This window comes from Rissa tridactyla, chromosome Z (genome assembly GCF_028500815.1).
Source record: "Rissa tridactyla isolate bRisTri1 chromosome Z, bRisTri1.patW.cur.20221130, whole genome shotgun sequence".
NCBI classification, from domain to species: domain Eukaryota; kingdom Metazoa; phylum Chordata; class Aves; order Charadriiformes; family Laridae; genus Rissa; species Rissa tridactyla.
Genome location: NC_071497.1, coordinates 53,233,432 through 53,247,440, shown reverse-complemented (window position 1 = coordinate 53,247,440; position 14,009 = coordinate 53,233,432). Strand labels below are relative to the sequence as shown.

The following is a 14,009-nucleotide window of genomic DNA, read 5'->3' as shown; positions in this document are numbered from 1 at the left end:
TTTATTGGGGCTTTGTCTAAGCAGCAAGATTTATCCCTTGTAAGCTTATTATGAATTTGCTGTATTTGCTAAATATTCATGGCTAAAATGGGTATGCTTCTTCTTTGATCTCAGAGTTCTTTTCAGATAAAATCTCAAGAGTTTTTTTACTAGCTCTGGTTTACCTTCAGATGTGATAACAGTGAATTTGTCATGTGTGTCCAAATAAACACGTTCAAAGAGAAAAGGTTTAAGCTTGGAAAGAGGCAGGGTACAAAATAAGCTAGTAAAGAAGTGAAAATAGGCTGAAATGGAGAACTAAATGAAAGCCAGAAAAGGAAAGAGTTTCGTTTAAGGATTATCAAATATTTCTGTCTGCAAATGGGGAATGAATTAAAGATATGGACCAGTGCACTAAAAGCCTTGGTCCTGCACTGAAGCAAGCAACACCATGTTTGGCTATACAAACAAGACGCAGATGGCAAGGTTCACTGCTGTGGTCCATGGCAGGTTGGCAAGAATAAATGCACAAAAACACTATTTCTGTGGCCTGCCAGAATTGGGTGCACTCTCACATTTTGACTTGTAGATAGAGAAGCAGAAGAAGGAGTAGGTCATCCATTTTCTGCTCCATGTCAGTTACACTGTTGTTGAACCTTTTCACAGAAAAGTTGTTAATGTCTTGTCTTGGTGACAGTTAATATGTTTTTTGTCAAACTATCATCACCCCACTGAAAGTCATCTTTATTGATAGATCAGAAAGAGACTAAGAGTTTGAATAAGGCCAGTTTTACTCAGTGGAAATTGTCCTTGCAAAGAATAAAGAAGCATTTTTTTCATGTCAGAGACTGTTTTTCTCTATTTCTTTGTTCCATTACCTTTCATAGGAACCGCTCAGAATTTAGCATTTCAGGATACTCCAATATGATCGTTGTCTTTTTATTTGATTATCAAAATAAATAGTTAAACTGAAAGCCCTAAGTTTAAGATTGGAGTGTTTAATTTTCGCAATAATGTATCTTTGCCACTTATTTCAGCCTGATTTTGAAAATGCCACTTGGAGAATTTTATTCTCTTTTTTAAAAAAGTCTGTTAAATGTGAATTTCACCAGTGTTCTTTGTCTGTTTTCAAGTGAGCCTTTCTTTGCAAGTAAGTAAAAAAAAAAAAAAAAAAAAAACACAACAAAACTTCACAGTTGCTCTGTTTTGAATTCAAGTATTTGTCTCTGACCTTTGCTAAAACTTGTAAAATCACAAGGAGATAAGCATGAAAGAAATCATGTGCTGTTCAAGTACTTAAAGTCCAGGGAAATGCACTGAAGTAGAAAGGGGATTAATAGAAGAAGGAGAGTGAGGCCAAGCCATACTGTGTTTGTAGGAGAAGGATTAGTAAGCAGACTGAACCAGAAGAGAAATTAGCAGTGCTTATTTCAGGTTAGACACAGCCGTACGACGTGCAGAGATAGAACAGGATCTCAGCAGAGGAGAGGTACCAGAAAGAGAACAGGTACAATGCATGAAGCATTGTAGCTTCACTTTCTGGTGAAGCGGCCGTGAGAGAAGAGCAGGGGAACAGAGAGGGGAACGGCTGAGTAGAGAGCAAGACATACTATTTAAATGGAGAAAAGAAAGGCATGAACGGAGTGGGGGTGGTGTTGGAAAAATGTTCAAAAAAACTGGTACCTCAAACAGGTTTTAACTTTTTGTGGTAGTGAACCAAATCTGGCTGGCAAATATACAACGCGAATGAACATTTGGGAAGCGCTTAGAAGTCAAATAGTAAATACAGCTCTAGGCAGGTGTCTAGGAGCAGATACCAGAAGAGAAGAACATTAGCGTCTGTGGTCAGAGTTGTTCATTTTTCCAATTAGAGTATCGAAGTACAGTGTCTGCAGGCACTTTCTGGTGTGGGAGGGGTAGCCTGGAGGTTTGTATCACTTGTATTTAACCTTCTCTCTCTCTCTCTCTCTTTCTCTTTGTCTCTCTGTAGAGGGAGCTGTGTCAGGAGAAGTCAGCCTGTGTGGACGGCTGGCTCTTGGAAGGAGCCAGCACTTCGGGATCCACCGTCATGCAGCTCCCCACGCTGCTGCTCCTTTCCCTGCCGCCACTTCTTAGCATGCTCGGCCAAGCTGGAGCTCAGTTCCCTCGCCAGTGCGCTACCGTCGAGTCCCTGAGGAGCGGCATGTGTTGCCCAGACTATTTCCCTGTGTTTGGGCCGGGTACTGACCGGTGTGGTGTGTCTACGGGGAGAGGCCGGTGCGTACAGGTGACTGTTGATTCGCGACCCCACGGCCCACAGTACATCCATGATGGGCGGGATGACCGTGAGCAATGGCCCATACGCTTCTTCAACCAAACCTGCCGGTGCAACGGTAACTTCTCTGGTTACAACTGTGGGTCATGTCGCCCTGGGTGGAGTGGACCTACCTGTAGCCGGCAAATCAATATAGGTAAGAGCAACAGAAATATGACATGAAAATTGCCTGTTCGCAGTGCTTGCTTCTAAATGTACCTAGTGCATTTCTGTTCTTTAAAATACAAAATGCCACTTATCTTTATTTAGCAAATGTATGTTGCCATAAGGGGTTATTAAGGCAGATGCTAGACGGGTTGTTCATCTCGTGTACCAAGCAACTACATTTAGAATCACAGAATAGTTTGGGTTGGAAGGGACCTTTAAAAGCCATTTAGTCCAATTCTCCTGCAATGAGCAGGGACATCTTCAACTAAATCAGGTTGCTCAGAGCCCCTTCCTGATCTTGAATGTTTCCAGGGATGGAGCGTCTACCACCTCTCTGGGCAATCTGTTCCAGTGTCTCACAAGCCTCATCATAAAAATTTCTTCCTTATATCTAGTTTAAATCTACCCTCTTTTAGTTTAAAACCTTGTCCTATCACAACAGGTCCTACTAAAAAGTTTGTTCCCATCTTTCTTACAGTCACCCTTTAAGTACTAAAAGGCTGCAAAAAGGTGTCCCCGGAGCCTTCTCTTCTCCAGGCTGAACAACCCCAGCTCTCTCAGCCTGTCCTCATTGGAGAGGTGCTCCAGCCCTCTGATCATTTTTGTGGCCCTCCTCTGAACCCGGTGCAACAGGTCCATGTCTTTCCTGTGGTGACGGCTCCAAAGCTGGATGCAGTAAAACCAAACACATTACTACTCAATAAAAGGAAGAAAGAACCTGTAGTCAATGCAGGATTAGGACCAAGTCCACAAAGAATAGAACATCTAAGTAGAAAAAAAAATATATCCTTTGGAATTATTTAAGAGTAAAACAATATATATAGACATGTACGTAGTTTTGTAAGTATGTCTGTGAATAATACGTATCTAGATATCATGTTTAATACCTTGTGACTACTATAAGTATGACAGCAGCTTTTTTGATTCAAAATCCCTTAATACATTTCTGAACTATATACCTGGCCTTGTAAATTTTTACTTACCTAGTTGCTATCAATGTCTTTAAAAGCTTTAACTGATGACTGTGAGCTGTTCAGATGAATCAACACAGGGACTGGTGGGCCTTTCTGAGAGTTCTCCAGTTTCAGTTCAGTCCAGAATACCATTACACAGGTGTCAAAAAATTTTTGAAACGGTTATGAAATCTTTGTGGGACTGGAAAAATGTTGAATATTGTAGATAAATTGAAAAAGACAAGCAGGCTTGGGGACAGATTGTTGTTCTCAAGTCAAAACCATCTGAATGAACAAGATTTCAGTCTTTATTAGTGCAAGTTTAAAGGTGTTACTGAAATTCTGTAAAAGTCATAATCCCACAAATGAGTGATGAAATCTGTTGACATGAGAAACAAGAGGTCTCTAGCACAAACGTGCAGTGCCTCTTGCAGAAACAGAAATCAGCACTGCCATTATTTTCACCAGATAGGAAAGGTTCCATGAATGTGAGTGCATGTTCCAGCAAGCGTTAACAAAGGACCACTTACCACTTCAAAATCTTAGCAATTAGATTCCTTAAAAATAACTTACTGAGGGCTGTGGGACAGACTTTAGGATTTTATTAATCTTTTTTGCTCCAAGAAGCAAACTAGAAAGAAGAAAGTATGACTCATGAATTGAATCTGCTAAACCAGGTTGCACCCTCTGACACTCTCGTCTGTTCTTATTAACAATGATGATAAGTCTGAAAAATAACCAAGAAATAAATGTTATCACACACAAACTTAGCAAAGTAAAACTGCAGATAGCAAAAAAGCAACTTTAGGGTATACAAGAGTACTTTTCACTTTTCTCACTTATTAAATCCTTCACTACTCAGTAAAATGCTAAGCAAATCAGATTTATCATGCATGAAAACATGAGTTTAAATAGGGGAAATTAGCTTCTTATTATGCTTTAAGTTTCCACATGAAGGTCACCTCTTCTGTCTATCCATAGAGCTGGCCCCAGCTGCTCAGACTTTAGAAATAATTATTGGATTACCGTTGGCATATCCGTATAAAATAGCAGTAAAATGCAGTTTCGTGCCTTCATATCTTCTAAATTCATGCCTAAGTTTAATAGTAGTCCCAATTTTTTATTATGGTTCAGGCCCATATTTTGAAAAATGAAAAGTTAATATGTCAATGTAAATCAAAATTAGATGGATACTTTTAATGCGCTGCTTAAAATCAACAACAAGAACCCCTTCAGTGACTAGGGCTAGCATATCTGTTCATCTGTTCAGTTATGCAAAATAGAAAAGCATGTTTCAGGACGCAGAGTCCTTGAATGAAATTCATACTTCATTAAAGTATTTCTATAAACTTCAATGAAGCCAAAATATCCCCCATTGAATCAAATTTATAGAATGAAATGTAATTCACTTTTATGCTTCATATTGATTCATGCTGAAGACCTGTTGCTTCTCATATCAACATACTCTATCACTTATTTGGACAATTATGGATTTTACAGTATTTTTTATAATGAAAATGAGTGCACGTTGAAGAATAGCTGTGAGAACTTCTATCTGTGTCTTAATCTAAATTTAGCCTGAAATCTCAGTCCAGGTGAAAAAGTGCCAGACTGGGACTGAGATGATGTGGACTCTGTTCCTCTTGCTGATATATTGGTATTTCAACAAGTCAATTTTCTTCCTTGTTTCACTGTCTATATGTGGACAATGATATTTCTAACTGGATTTGAGATATACTGCTGAAAAGCAATAATATATGACTGTTGCTAATAATATCAGGTAATGACATTAAAGGGAGATGTTGTACCATGTGAAATTCACAATTCACTGGTGAATCTGCCAATTTTCCTGAAAAGGTTCAAGCATAAAGAATACACTTCATTAAATTATCAAGCAGTAGAACTTCTGATTATTATAAGAATTGTCTTTGTCACTTCTCCGACAGGATAGAAGGACAATCCATAACAATACTTCTAAAAGCACTAAAACCACAGGGTTTTGGGCTTTATTTTTGTTTGGCTTAACCTTTCTGAAAATAAATAACATTTTCTATTTATGCTCAGTACTCTCTGAATTGCCCCAATTAAAAATGGATGAATGCTTGAAGACAAAGAGGCTTACCCGGATTAATTAGGAACAAAATAAATTAGTCCTGTGAGATCATACTTGACTGTCTTTTACTTTCATAACTTGCTGCTTCTGTATCCTCACAGTCAGGAGGAATCTTTTGGATCTGAGTGCAGAAGAAAGGAGGCATTTTGTGAATGCCTTACATGAAGCCAAGGTGACAATCCATCCTGACATTGTTATTGCCACACGAAGACGTGAGGAAATATTTGGACCAGACGGCAACACACCACAATTTGAGAATATCTCCATTTATAACTACTTTGTGTGGTCTCATTATTATTCTGTCAGGAAGACTTTCCTTGGTGCAGGGCAGCAGAGTTTTGGAGGAATTGATTTCTCTCATGAGGGACCAGCTTTTGTCACGTGGCATAGGTACCATCTACTGCAGCTTGAAAGAGACATGCAGGTAAAGTTCGTGTTCATATTAAGCCATGTGTTCATGCTATGTTTTGTACAGTTAAAGAATTTCTCCCCATATTCCAATAGGTAAAAATGATAGCAGCTCTTTCTATGTGTTGAAATAATTCTCTTTCAGTTTCAGCAATTCATTAGGTATACTAAACCTAATAGACTACATTAAGTTTTAGACTGTCATTGTTATAGAGATGTTAGAAATAATATTTCAATTAGAGTAATGGAAAACATAAAAGTTACATAAAAATCTCCTGTAAAAACAGATACAAATTCTAGATATATCCACTGGAGGCATTTTATTGTACCAGAAAGATTTATTGCCAGTGTTATTTTTAATATCAAGGATGTGATCCTTGACTGTTAGACTAATCAAGGCAGCAGAAGTTATAAAGAAAAGTATTACACAGATGGCTTAGGGATTCAGAATCACATTTTACTTGTATAATTAATGTAACTGGTAGAGAAATTAGTGTTTTGTTATACTCTGTTCCATGAATCAGTGGTTCTCTTGCTTCCCTTTCCTTGTGTGGACCTATACATAAAAGGAATATATTATTTTACGGACCATCATCCTTCTTAAAAAAGAGACTATTAAGTTTTCAAGGTCAGGATTAAATAGTCTTTGAAATCACTTCAAGTGTTTCCACCAGCTCCAATGGCTCTGCATCAGGCTGAGGCACAAGCTCCCTTCAAAAACTCACATTTAACATCAGTGGCACTTCATTAGGTAGAAGCCCTTAGGAGTTCTAGGAGTTCTAGCTCTTAGTGATTTAATATATATTCCTCTTTATGTTAGTAAACTTGATCATTAGTTAAACTAATTTGGCTGGCCAACACATCCTGGTATATTTTGGAAGCCAGGACACACTCCAGAGCTGTTCGGCTCCAACCCATACTAGAACCAAAGAATGAGAATCTGGAGGGCCAGTATCCCTTTTCCTTACTTTTCCATCTGCTCAGTCATTCCACAGTTGGCTTAGTTATTCTGTGTGCTACAAACGCTGCTGTTGTTGAAAAGCCATTACAAATTTTTGGAAAAATTAGTTATCATTATTAAGTGATATTTCTTACTACTCACAATATGGTTTCATGGAAGAGATACTGTCTTATTAATGGGGGAGATCCATGACTCAATTCAAAATCCAACTATCTGTTCTGTTGAACAAAGGCATCAATGGGAAAACCACTGAAAGCTTTTACATAGATTTCATCGATTTTCCATACATTTCATCTCCTCCGTGATGCAGGACTCTGACTCTTACTAAGATGTATTTAACTGCTTTTTAGCATCGTTCTAGCAGTAAATATTACAGCTGTCTGGGGTACATGTATTAACACTATATTTCTGTGGTTTAGAACATGCTGCAGGACCCCACTTTTGGACTGCCCTACTGGAACTTTGCAACAGGACAAAACACCTGTGATATCTGCTCAGATGACTTGATGGGAGCTAGGAGCAATTTTGATGTCTCTCTTATCAGCCAGAACTCAATCTTCTCTCAGTGGCGGGTGCTATGTGAATATGTAGAAGACTATGAAACTTTAGGAACCATTTGTAACAGTAAGTATGACTGCTGCCAGATATTTGGAGAGAATATCCTTTTAATAATAAATAAATACAATACTTTACATTGCAATGGCTTTTCCCAGCCAAAAAAGTCTTAAAGTGTTTTTTGAATATTCTTGATCCAAGTTTCATCAGTCTTGTGAGATGGTGCATACGCCTTATTGTCTTGCACTGAGGCATCAAGAAGTTCAAAATTTGATCAGGAGCTAGTAGCAGAGGAAGAGCTAAATGCTTTGATTTTGCTTCTTATGCAGTATCTGTTCATCTCCTGCACCGTAAATAATTAAATCTGGCAGTGTCATTTCTTAGCTGAAGCTTAGGTTTTCTTCTGACTGCTCCACTTAGCACCTTCATGGCATTTTGCTCCTAAAAGGAGAACATATAACAAATTCCCATGTTAACTATATGGAGCATACTTTGAATGTGAAGAATATTGAATCCCAACACATCTGCTTCATCTACAAGAATGTGTAGAAGATGTGTACAAGAGCTAAAAAATCCCAGCAAGATTCTTGTATATTCATCACCTTCAAGCCACAAGCCTTTAACATCTTCATGGAAATAGGGAGAAAAAATAGGGAAAAACTACAATATTGGGTTAGTCACCTACATAATCAACTATAGTCCTTTCCCCAGCTACTCTGTCAGGATATCTTCAAAATTTTGGCCTGGGTGTCATCAAGAAATCGTATTGAAAAACTACAGAAAATTTTCCCAAAGAACTCACAGAATGACAAATTTCAATAAGAGGCTCCTAGATGCTTTTAAAAATCCTGGTGAAAAGGATCCATAACATAGGATGCCATGAAGATTCAGATTCTTTGACAGACATAAGGAACTGGCCCATTCATTCAGTTTAAGTGTCATTTGCAAGGTTTGGGGTTTTTTTCCCCATGGTTCAGTTTTTAGAAGCGTGCATTCTGTGGCCTAAACTTTTGGACAAGTGTTGTTTTCTCTCTTCTCTTCACCTCCAGGCACTGAGGGTGGTCCCATCCGAAGAAATCCTGCTGGAAATGTTGCACGGCCTATGGTACAGCGTCTCCCAGAGCCCGAGGATGTTGCTCAGTGTTTGGAAGTTGGTGTATTTGACACTCCTCCTTTCTATTCCAATTCAACAGACAGTTTCCGTAACACAGTAGAAGGTAAAAATGGCAAATAAAATCATCCGGAACAACTCCAAATAAGTCGAGGCAGACTTGCCATTTTTGTTGTTGGACGCATGAGTTTGGAGACAGTCTATTGGACGCTAAGAACACATTGTTCTTAGCATTAAGTATTAGCTTAGTATTAAGTGGAAATAAGCTCTGGGTAAATTACTTTACAGCTTATGTCACTTCTTTAAATGTATAAAAGCCTTGAAAGTCTGTCAATGGTGTACTAAGTAGAAACTAGCTGAGATCAGGTCCTTGCAACATAGTACTAAGTTTCCATTGCCGAAAACAGACAGTCCTGGCCTGCGGATTGATGCAGCTGCATCCTTAAATGAGGCAAACAAGTACTCACAGCAGTTATTCTTGTATCTGAATTAAAACAAACAAAAGAAAGCAAAAGAAACTATAAGCCTTGGTAGTACTTAATAAAATGGTATTGAAGTAGTAATTAAGGTCTGGGTACAGGATTTACTGCTAGACATGTTAGTCCTTCTCTCTGGGCCATATAATTGTGTTCTTCTCTTTCCATATTTAGAATGAAATTTTCAGTTACTGGCATCTGAACACACACACCCCAACCCAGAAACCAGCCTAAAGATTTAATTCATGCTGTTCAGCCAGTATCCTGCCAAATGCTTCCACAGTCTAATAATACAGTTTTTAACAGGAAAGACTAAGATTCAAGAAAAAAGATTACCAAGTGACAGTTCAGATCTCTGCCAGACCTCTGGCAGAACCTCTGGCTCTTTTGAAGAGGCCTAACTCCTGTGACATGGAGGATCTGCTCCATTTTCTTTCTCTTGGAGAACAAAACCAAGAATCTACATCAACCTTTTAAGTATATATGAAAGTTTTGGAGGCTTACCATGTTTGACAAATGGGCTATCAATATCTAGGTATCTAAACATGGCTTTAGCCAATTTACTGTACGGACCCGTCTCTGGAAAGTTTAGCCAGAGCTTGAAAACAGAAGAAGTTTCCATGATGCTTCAGATCCTGACATCTGACATGAGGGTTACAAGGTGCTAGGCACTAACAGAGTTACACAGGATATCTTCACTGAAAAAAACAGAGCATGTGAAGCTTTCTGAGATGTGTTCGCAGTAAGCATGGAAATGATGTGTGAAAATATAACAGCTGGCTCATTAGGATAGATGGCAACATATACACGCTTAAGTCAGTAGTTCGAAAACACATGCAACTATTTCAGTTATGCTGAAAGATATGACAAATATATACCTTTATTTTCATGCTATGATGTGGTTTACTTTGGCCATTTTTGTATTAGATCCCAGCAGCCTTGCACTCCACATTCTCAGCATTCTTTTGTAAAGGCTATTTTAATCCAAAAATTATGCATGCTAGGGACATTTCTCCCATGCCAGTAGGGAGACAATTAGCTACTCATTTATATTAAGGAAGGCAACACAACAACATGACAGTCTTTCAGAGAAAAGAGGAACTGCAGCTTCCAAAACAAAATCTTCACTAAGTTTTTTTGTGTTCTTTGTTTGCGTGTTCAGGGTACAGTGATCCTTCAGGGAAATACGACCCAGCAGTTCGAAGCCTTCACAACTTGGCTCATCTGTTTTTGAATGGGACAGGAGGGCAAACTCATTTATCACCAAATGATCCCATTTTTGTCCTCCTGCACACATTTACAGATGCTGTTTTTGATGAGTGGCTGAGAAGGTATTCTGCAGGTAAGATGTGCTCATGGACAGAGGTGAGATGGGTGGATATCAGTCTATGCAGTCATAGGAGCTCAGCTGCTTCTTGTGGGACAGCAAGATGCCCCGAAGGATGGAGGAATGGAATTTTAATGGTTAATGCATTTAACCAAACCAGAGTAATAACAAGCAAGCTCCCTTCCTCATCCCACTGACATCCATTTTCATATCACTGTCTGTGAAGGGACTTGGCCAGAGATACCATGCACAATTCAAGAAAACAAAATGTGCAAATACATTTTCTTCATAGAACAAAGACTGTGTAACCATGGAAGGTCCAAAAACTTCATGGACGTTCCATCGTTGTGTGGAGTAAATATATGTTTCTTCTTGTCAAACAAGATCAGATGCCATGCACACCTTCATGAATCATTTTGACCACCTTTGTGATGCACTGCCAGCACTCCAAAACCATTTCCATATCCTTTCCAAGGATGGTCACTGTTGCTACCCTTGCTTCTTTAACTCAGAAAAGAAGAGAGAAAAGGAATAAGGGAGGAAGTGAATGACAGGGAGGAAGGAAGGGCAGAAGGAAAGAACTGCAAGGAAAGAAGAAAAAAAAGAAATAAAGAAGGAAGGAGACTGGCATTAGTTAAGTGAGGAGAGAATTCTGTGTAACCCTAATGTCTGTGCATTAGTCCGCACAAAGCAGCGACTGTATTCCTCTTAGGACAATCCAGGCCCCTCTTCCTTCTTCTACCGAAGACAGCTTCTGTTGCACAACTGAGACCTCTTTGTGCAGCTTCCATAAACTGCCTCATGTATTTTTCCCACGCCAACTATCAGGGAGAAATTGTATCCCCTTGTGGTACTTACATAACTTATCACAAGCTTTTGCATCATCTTACTAAAACGGATTTTTTTTTAAATTTTTTTTGGTTCAGATGACTCTCTCCTGATTTATCATAACATTGCAAAAAAATTCCACTGGTATTCATATCAGCTACCCTCCTGAACTGCATAAGACAGCTCTTCATCACTGTTACAATCAGACAAAGCCAGATTGTAGCATAAAGGTTTTCTAAGTCCTCCATAAATACTTATTTCTCCTTTTCCATGGAAGAAATGAAAAGCCCAACACAGGCAGAAAGCTTTACAGTCTACCAGTGTTTTCTGTTAAAAAACAGAGGTATTAGTGGTCTTGCTTTTGGGCAGATCCATTCTGTATCCGTCACACTGGAAAACCAGTCTTTCTAGATTAACTTAGGTTAGTACTAACAAAAAAAAAAGAAGGTACTCAAAACCCAGAGTCACTGTTGGGAAAAAAAAATAAAAATGAAGTAGTGCAAATTGTTTTGATTTTATTTACAGAAGTGTGATTTGACTTTCAAATTTAGATATCTCAACATATCCACTGGAGAATGCCCCTATTGGACATAACCGACAGTACAATATGGTGCCTTTCTGGCCTCCAGTTACCAATAATGAGATGTTTGTTACTGCACCAGAAAACCTGGGATACAGCTACGAAGTCGAGTGGCCAGGTAAACTGTCCAGCCTAGATGTTTCCTCTTTTTTTTTCTCATCATGTCTTTCTCCATTTAAGTCAGTTCAAACTTCACAAACAACATTTGATGCATTTGTAAAGGTCTGTTTCTCTTTTCTTGCCTGGCTTTCCAAACCATTTGTGTTTGGGATTTAGTACAGCTAAATAGCTACTGATTATAGATTGTTCCTGCATGAAGCTCCCACTATCCACTTCAATTTTTGGCCAAGTTCTCATTTGCATCTAAACTTTGCAGAAGGTCCTTATTCCTACATCTTATGCCTTCATTAAATCACTACAGAGAATGCAAATGCCTCACAAACCATATAGCAGAAGAAAAATCCAGGACTGTTTTTAGTGTAACAAGAGAGACTGAAATTTTCTCACATTTTGGAACAAATATTATCAACCAAAATTTAAACTAGTTCTACTTCTCAGCTTGTTGAATAATGACAGATACTAAGCTTTGGTCTGTTCCTCTGACACTTATCCATATTCTTGACATTTACTTTTAATAACTTTCTCTTTTGCTTTCCTTCCCGAAGGTCGGGCTCTCCGTGTCACTGAGATGATAACTATTGCAATAGTGACGGCACTGGTTCTTGTTGCAATTATCTTTGCTGCTGCTGCATGTATTGTACGTGTTAAGAAAAATAAGGATGAGTTGCATCAGCCTCTTCTGACTGACCAGTATCAGCACTACTCAGATGATTATGATGGCATACCAACACCAAGCCAGTCTGTTGTTTGAAAAGATGGCACTTTTTTGCATCCCACTTAAACTGTTTATTTTGCTGTATTTTATAAATGGTGGTCATCCATCTGCTTTAAAATAAAGAGCATAAATTGTCCACTGTCTTGATGTGTTTGCTTCAGCCTTCACCTCCTCTTTCATCACACTTAGGCATCAATAAGTCACCTTTGCAGTGCTAATTATGTGTAGATTTTGATAGAATTCCACTAACTTTTCAGGGCTTACCTGCAAGACTTTTTCATGTATATTTCTGTAAAATCTGGTAAATTTCAGTCAACTTGCTGACAGCCAATGTCATCTAACTTCACCTACCCTTTACACCCAGAAATGTTTTATGAGGTACTTTTATGAAAAGGTCAAGTCTAAAATGGGACAGAAGCAGAATACAAAAACAAAAATACAAGTAGACACCTTGGCAAGGTGACTACAAATGTGTTTCAAAATAGCCAGCATGCCAGGTAAGGACCTACAAGGGAATTCTGAGGGCAACAGTGTGTTTGAAATCCAACTTTATTCACAGAACATAGTTTTGATCTTAGTGCTGCTTTTAGGTAGATCTGTGAAAAGAGATTCACCACCGAGAAGCCACTCCAGCATTTGGACACTTCAGATGTATGTTCAAACACAGCTGCCTGAAGGGGATATCCATTTGAAGGGACAGTAGGCAGCAGCCTTCATTCTATTTTTATTTTGATTTTTCACTCTCTCGCTCCCTTTCTCTCTCCCACTATCCCCATGGTAGTGCATTCTCCCCAGCAATGAGACCTTGCTTCAATTCTCTCCTGCAGGAATTTAAACCTGCTTCTCTTGTACTTTAGGAGAAGGCCCTAGGCATCAGGCTGTAGAACACATCTGGAAGAAAAGCCATATACAACTGCTGTTGAATTTATTCAACATGAGCCAGTAGGATAGCAACAGACTAACACCTGCCTTTACAGCCTGAGGCAGGGCTTGAGGAATCTGGCTTCAAGCCTCACCTCATCTCTCTCGTCATAAGTGGGTACCAATAAACCATTGATTGTCTTCCTATGATGGCTTATTAAATCTAAATTAGCAGCCATTAACTCACATACAGAGATGTTCCTGGGTTCAGACTACTGAATCCCACATCCTGCACCGAACCCCCTAATTGTCAGACTATAAAGTCAGGCTGCCTCTCGTCTCTTTTTTTGTCTGACCCCAACTTCAACAAAAATGGTAAGTAATTTGGATTGAGCTCCTTCATTCTGTCTCCTAGACATTATTAGGCAAAAGCGAGAGTCATGCCTTCTATGTGCTCTGTCAACCTCAGCGGTTTCAGTGAGTACCAGGTGCGCTCAAAGCATATTTACTCAGTTGCAAGGAGATATGTAATTTATACATTAGGAATGACATAAATAGGAA

At 38.9% G+C, this 14,009-nt stretch overlaps 1 protein-coding gene across 1 annotated transcript; it reads left to right on the top strand.

Annotated features, from left to right (window-relative positions):
* Positions 1-2,047: 2,047 nt before the first annotated feature.
* TYRP1 (tyrosinase related protein 1) lies at positions 2,048-12,623 on the top strand. Its single transcript, XM_054185732.1, has 7 exons — positions 2,048-2,429; positions 5,608-5,930; positions 7,295-7,499; positions 8,480-8,647; positions 10,180-10,359; positions 11,724-11,870; positions 12,418-12,623. The coding sequence occupies exons 1-7, from the start codon at positions 2,048-2,050 to the stop codon at positions 12,621-12,623; spliced, it is 1,611 nt and encodes a 536-aa protein (XP_054041707.1).
* The last annotated feature ends 1,386 nt before the right edge of the window (positions 12,624-14,009 follow it).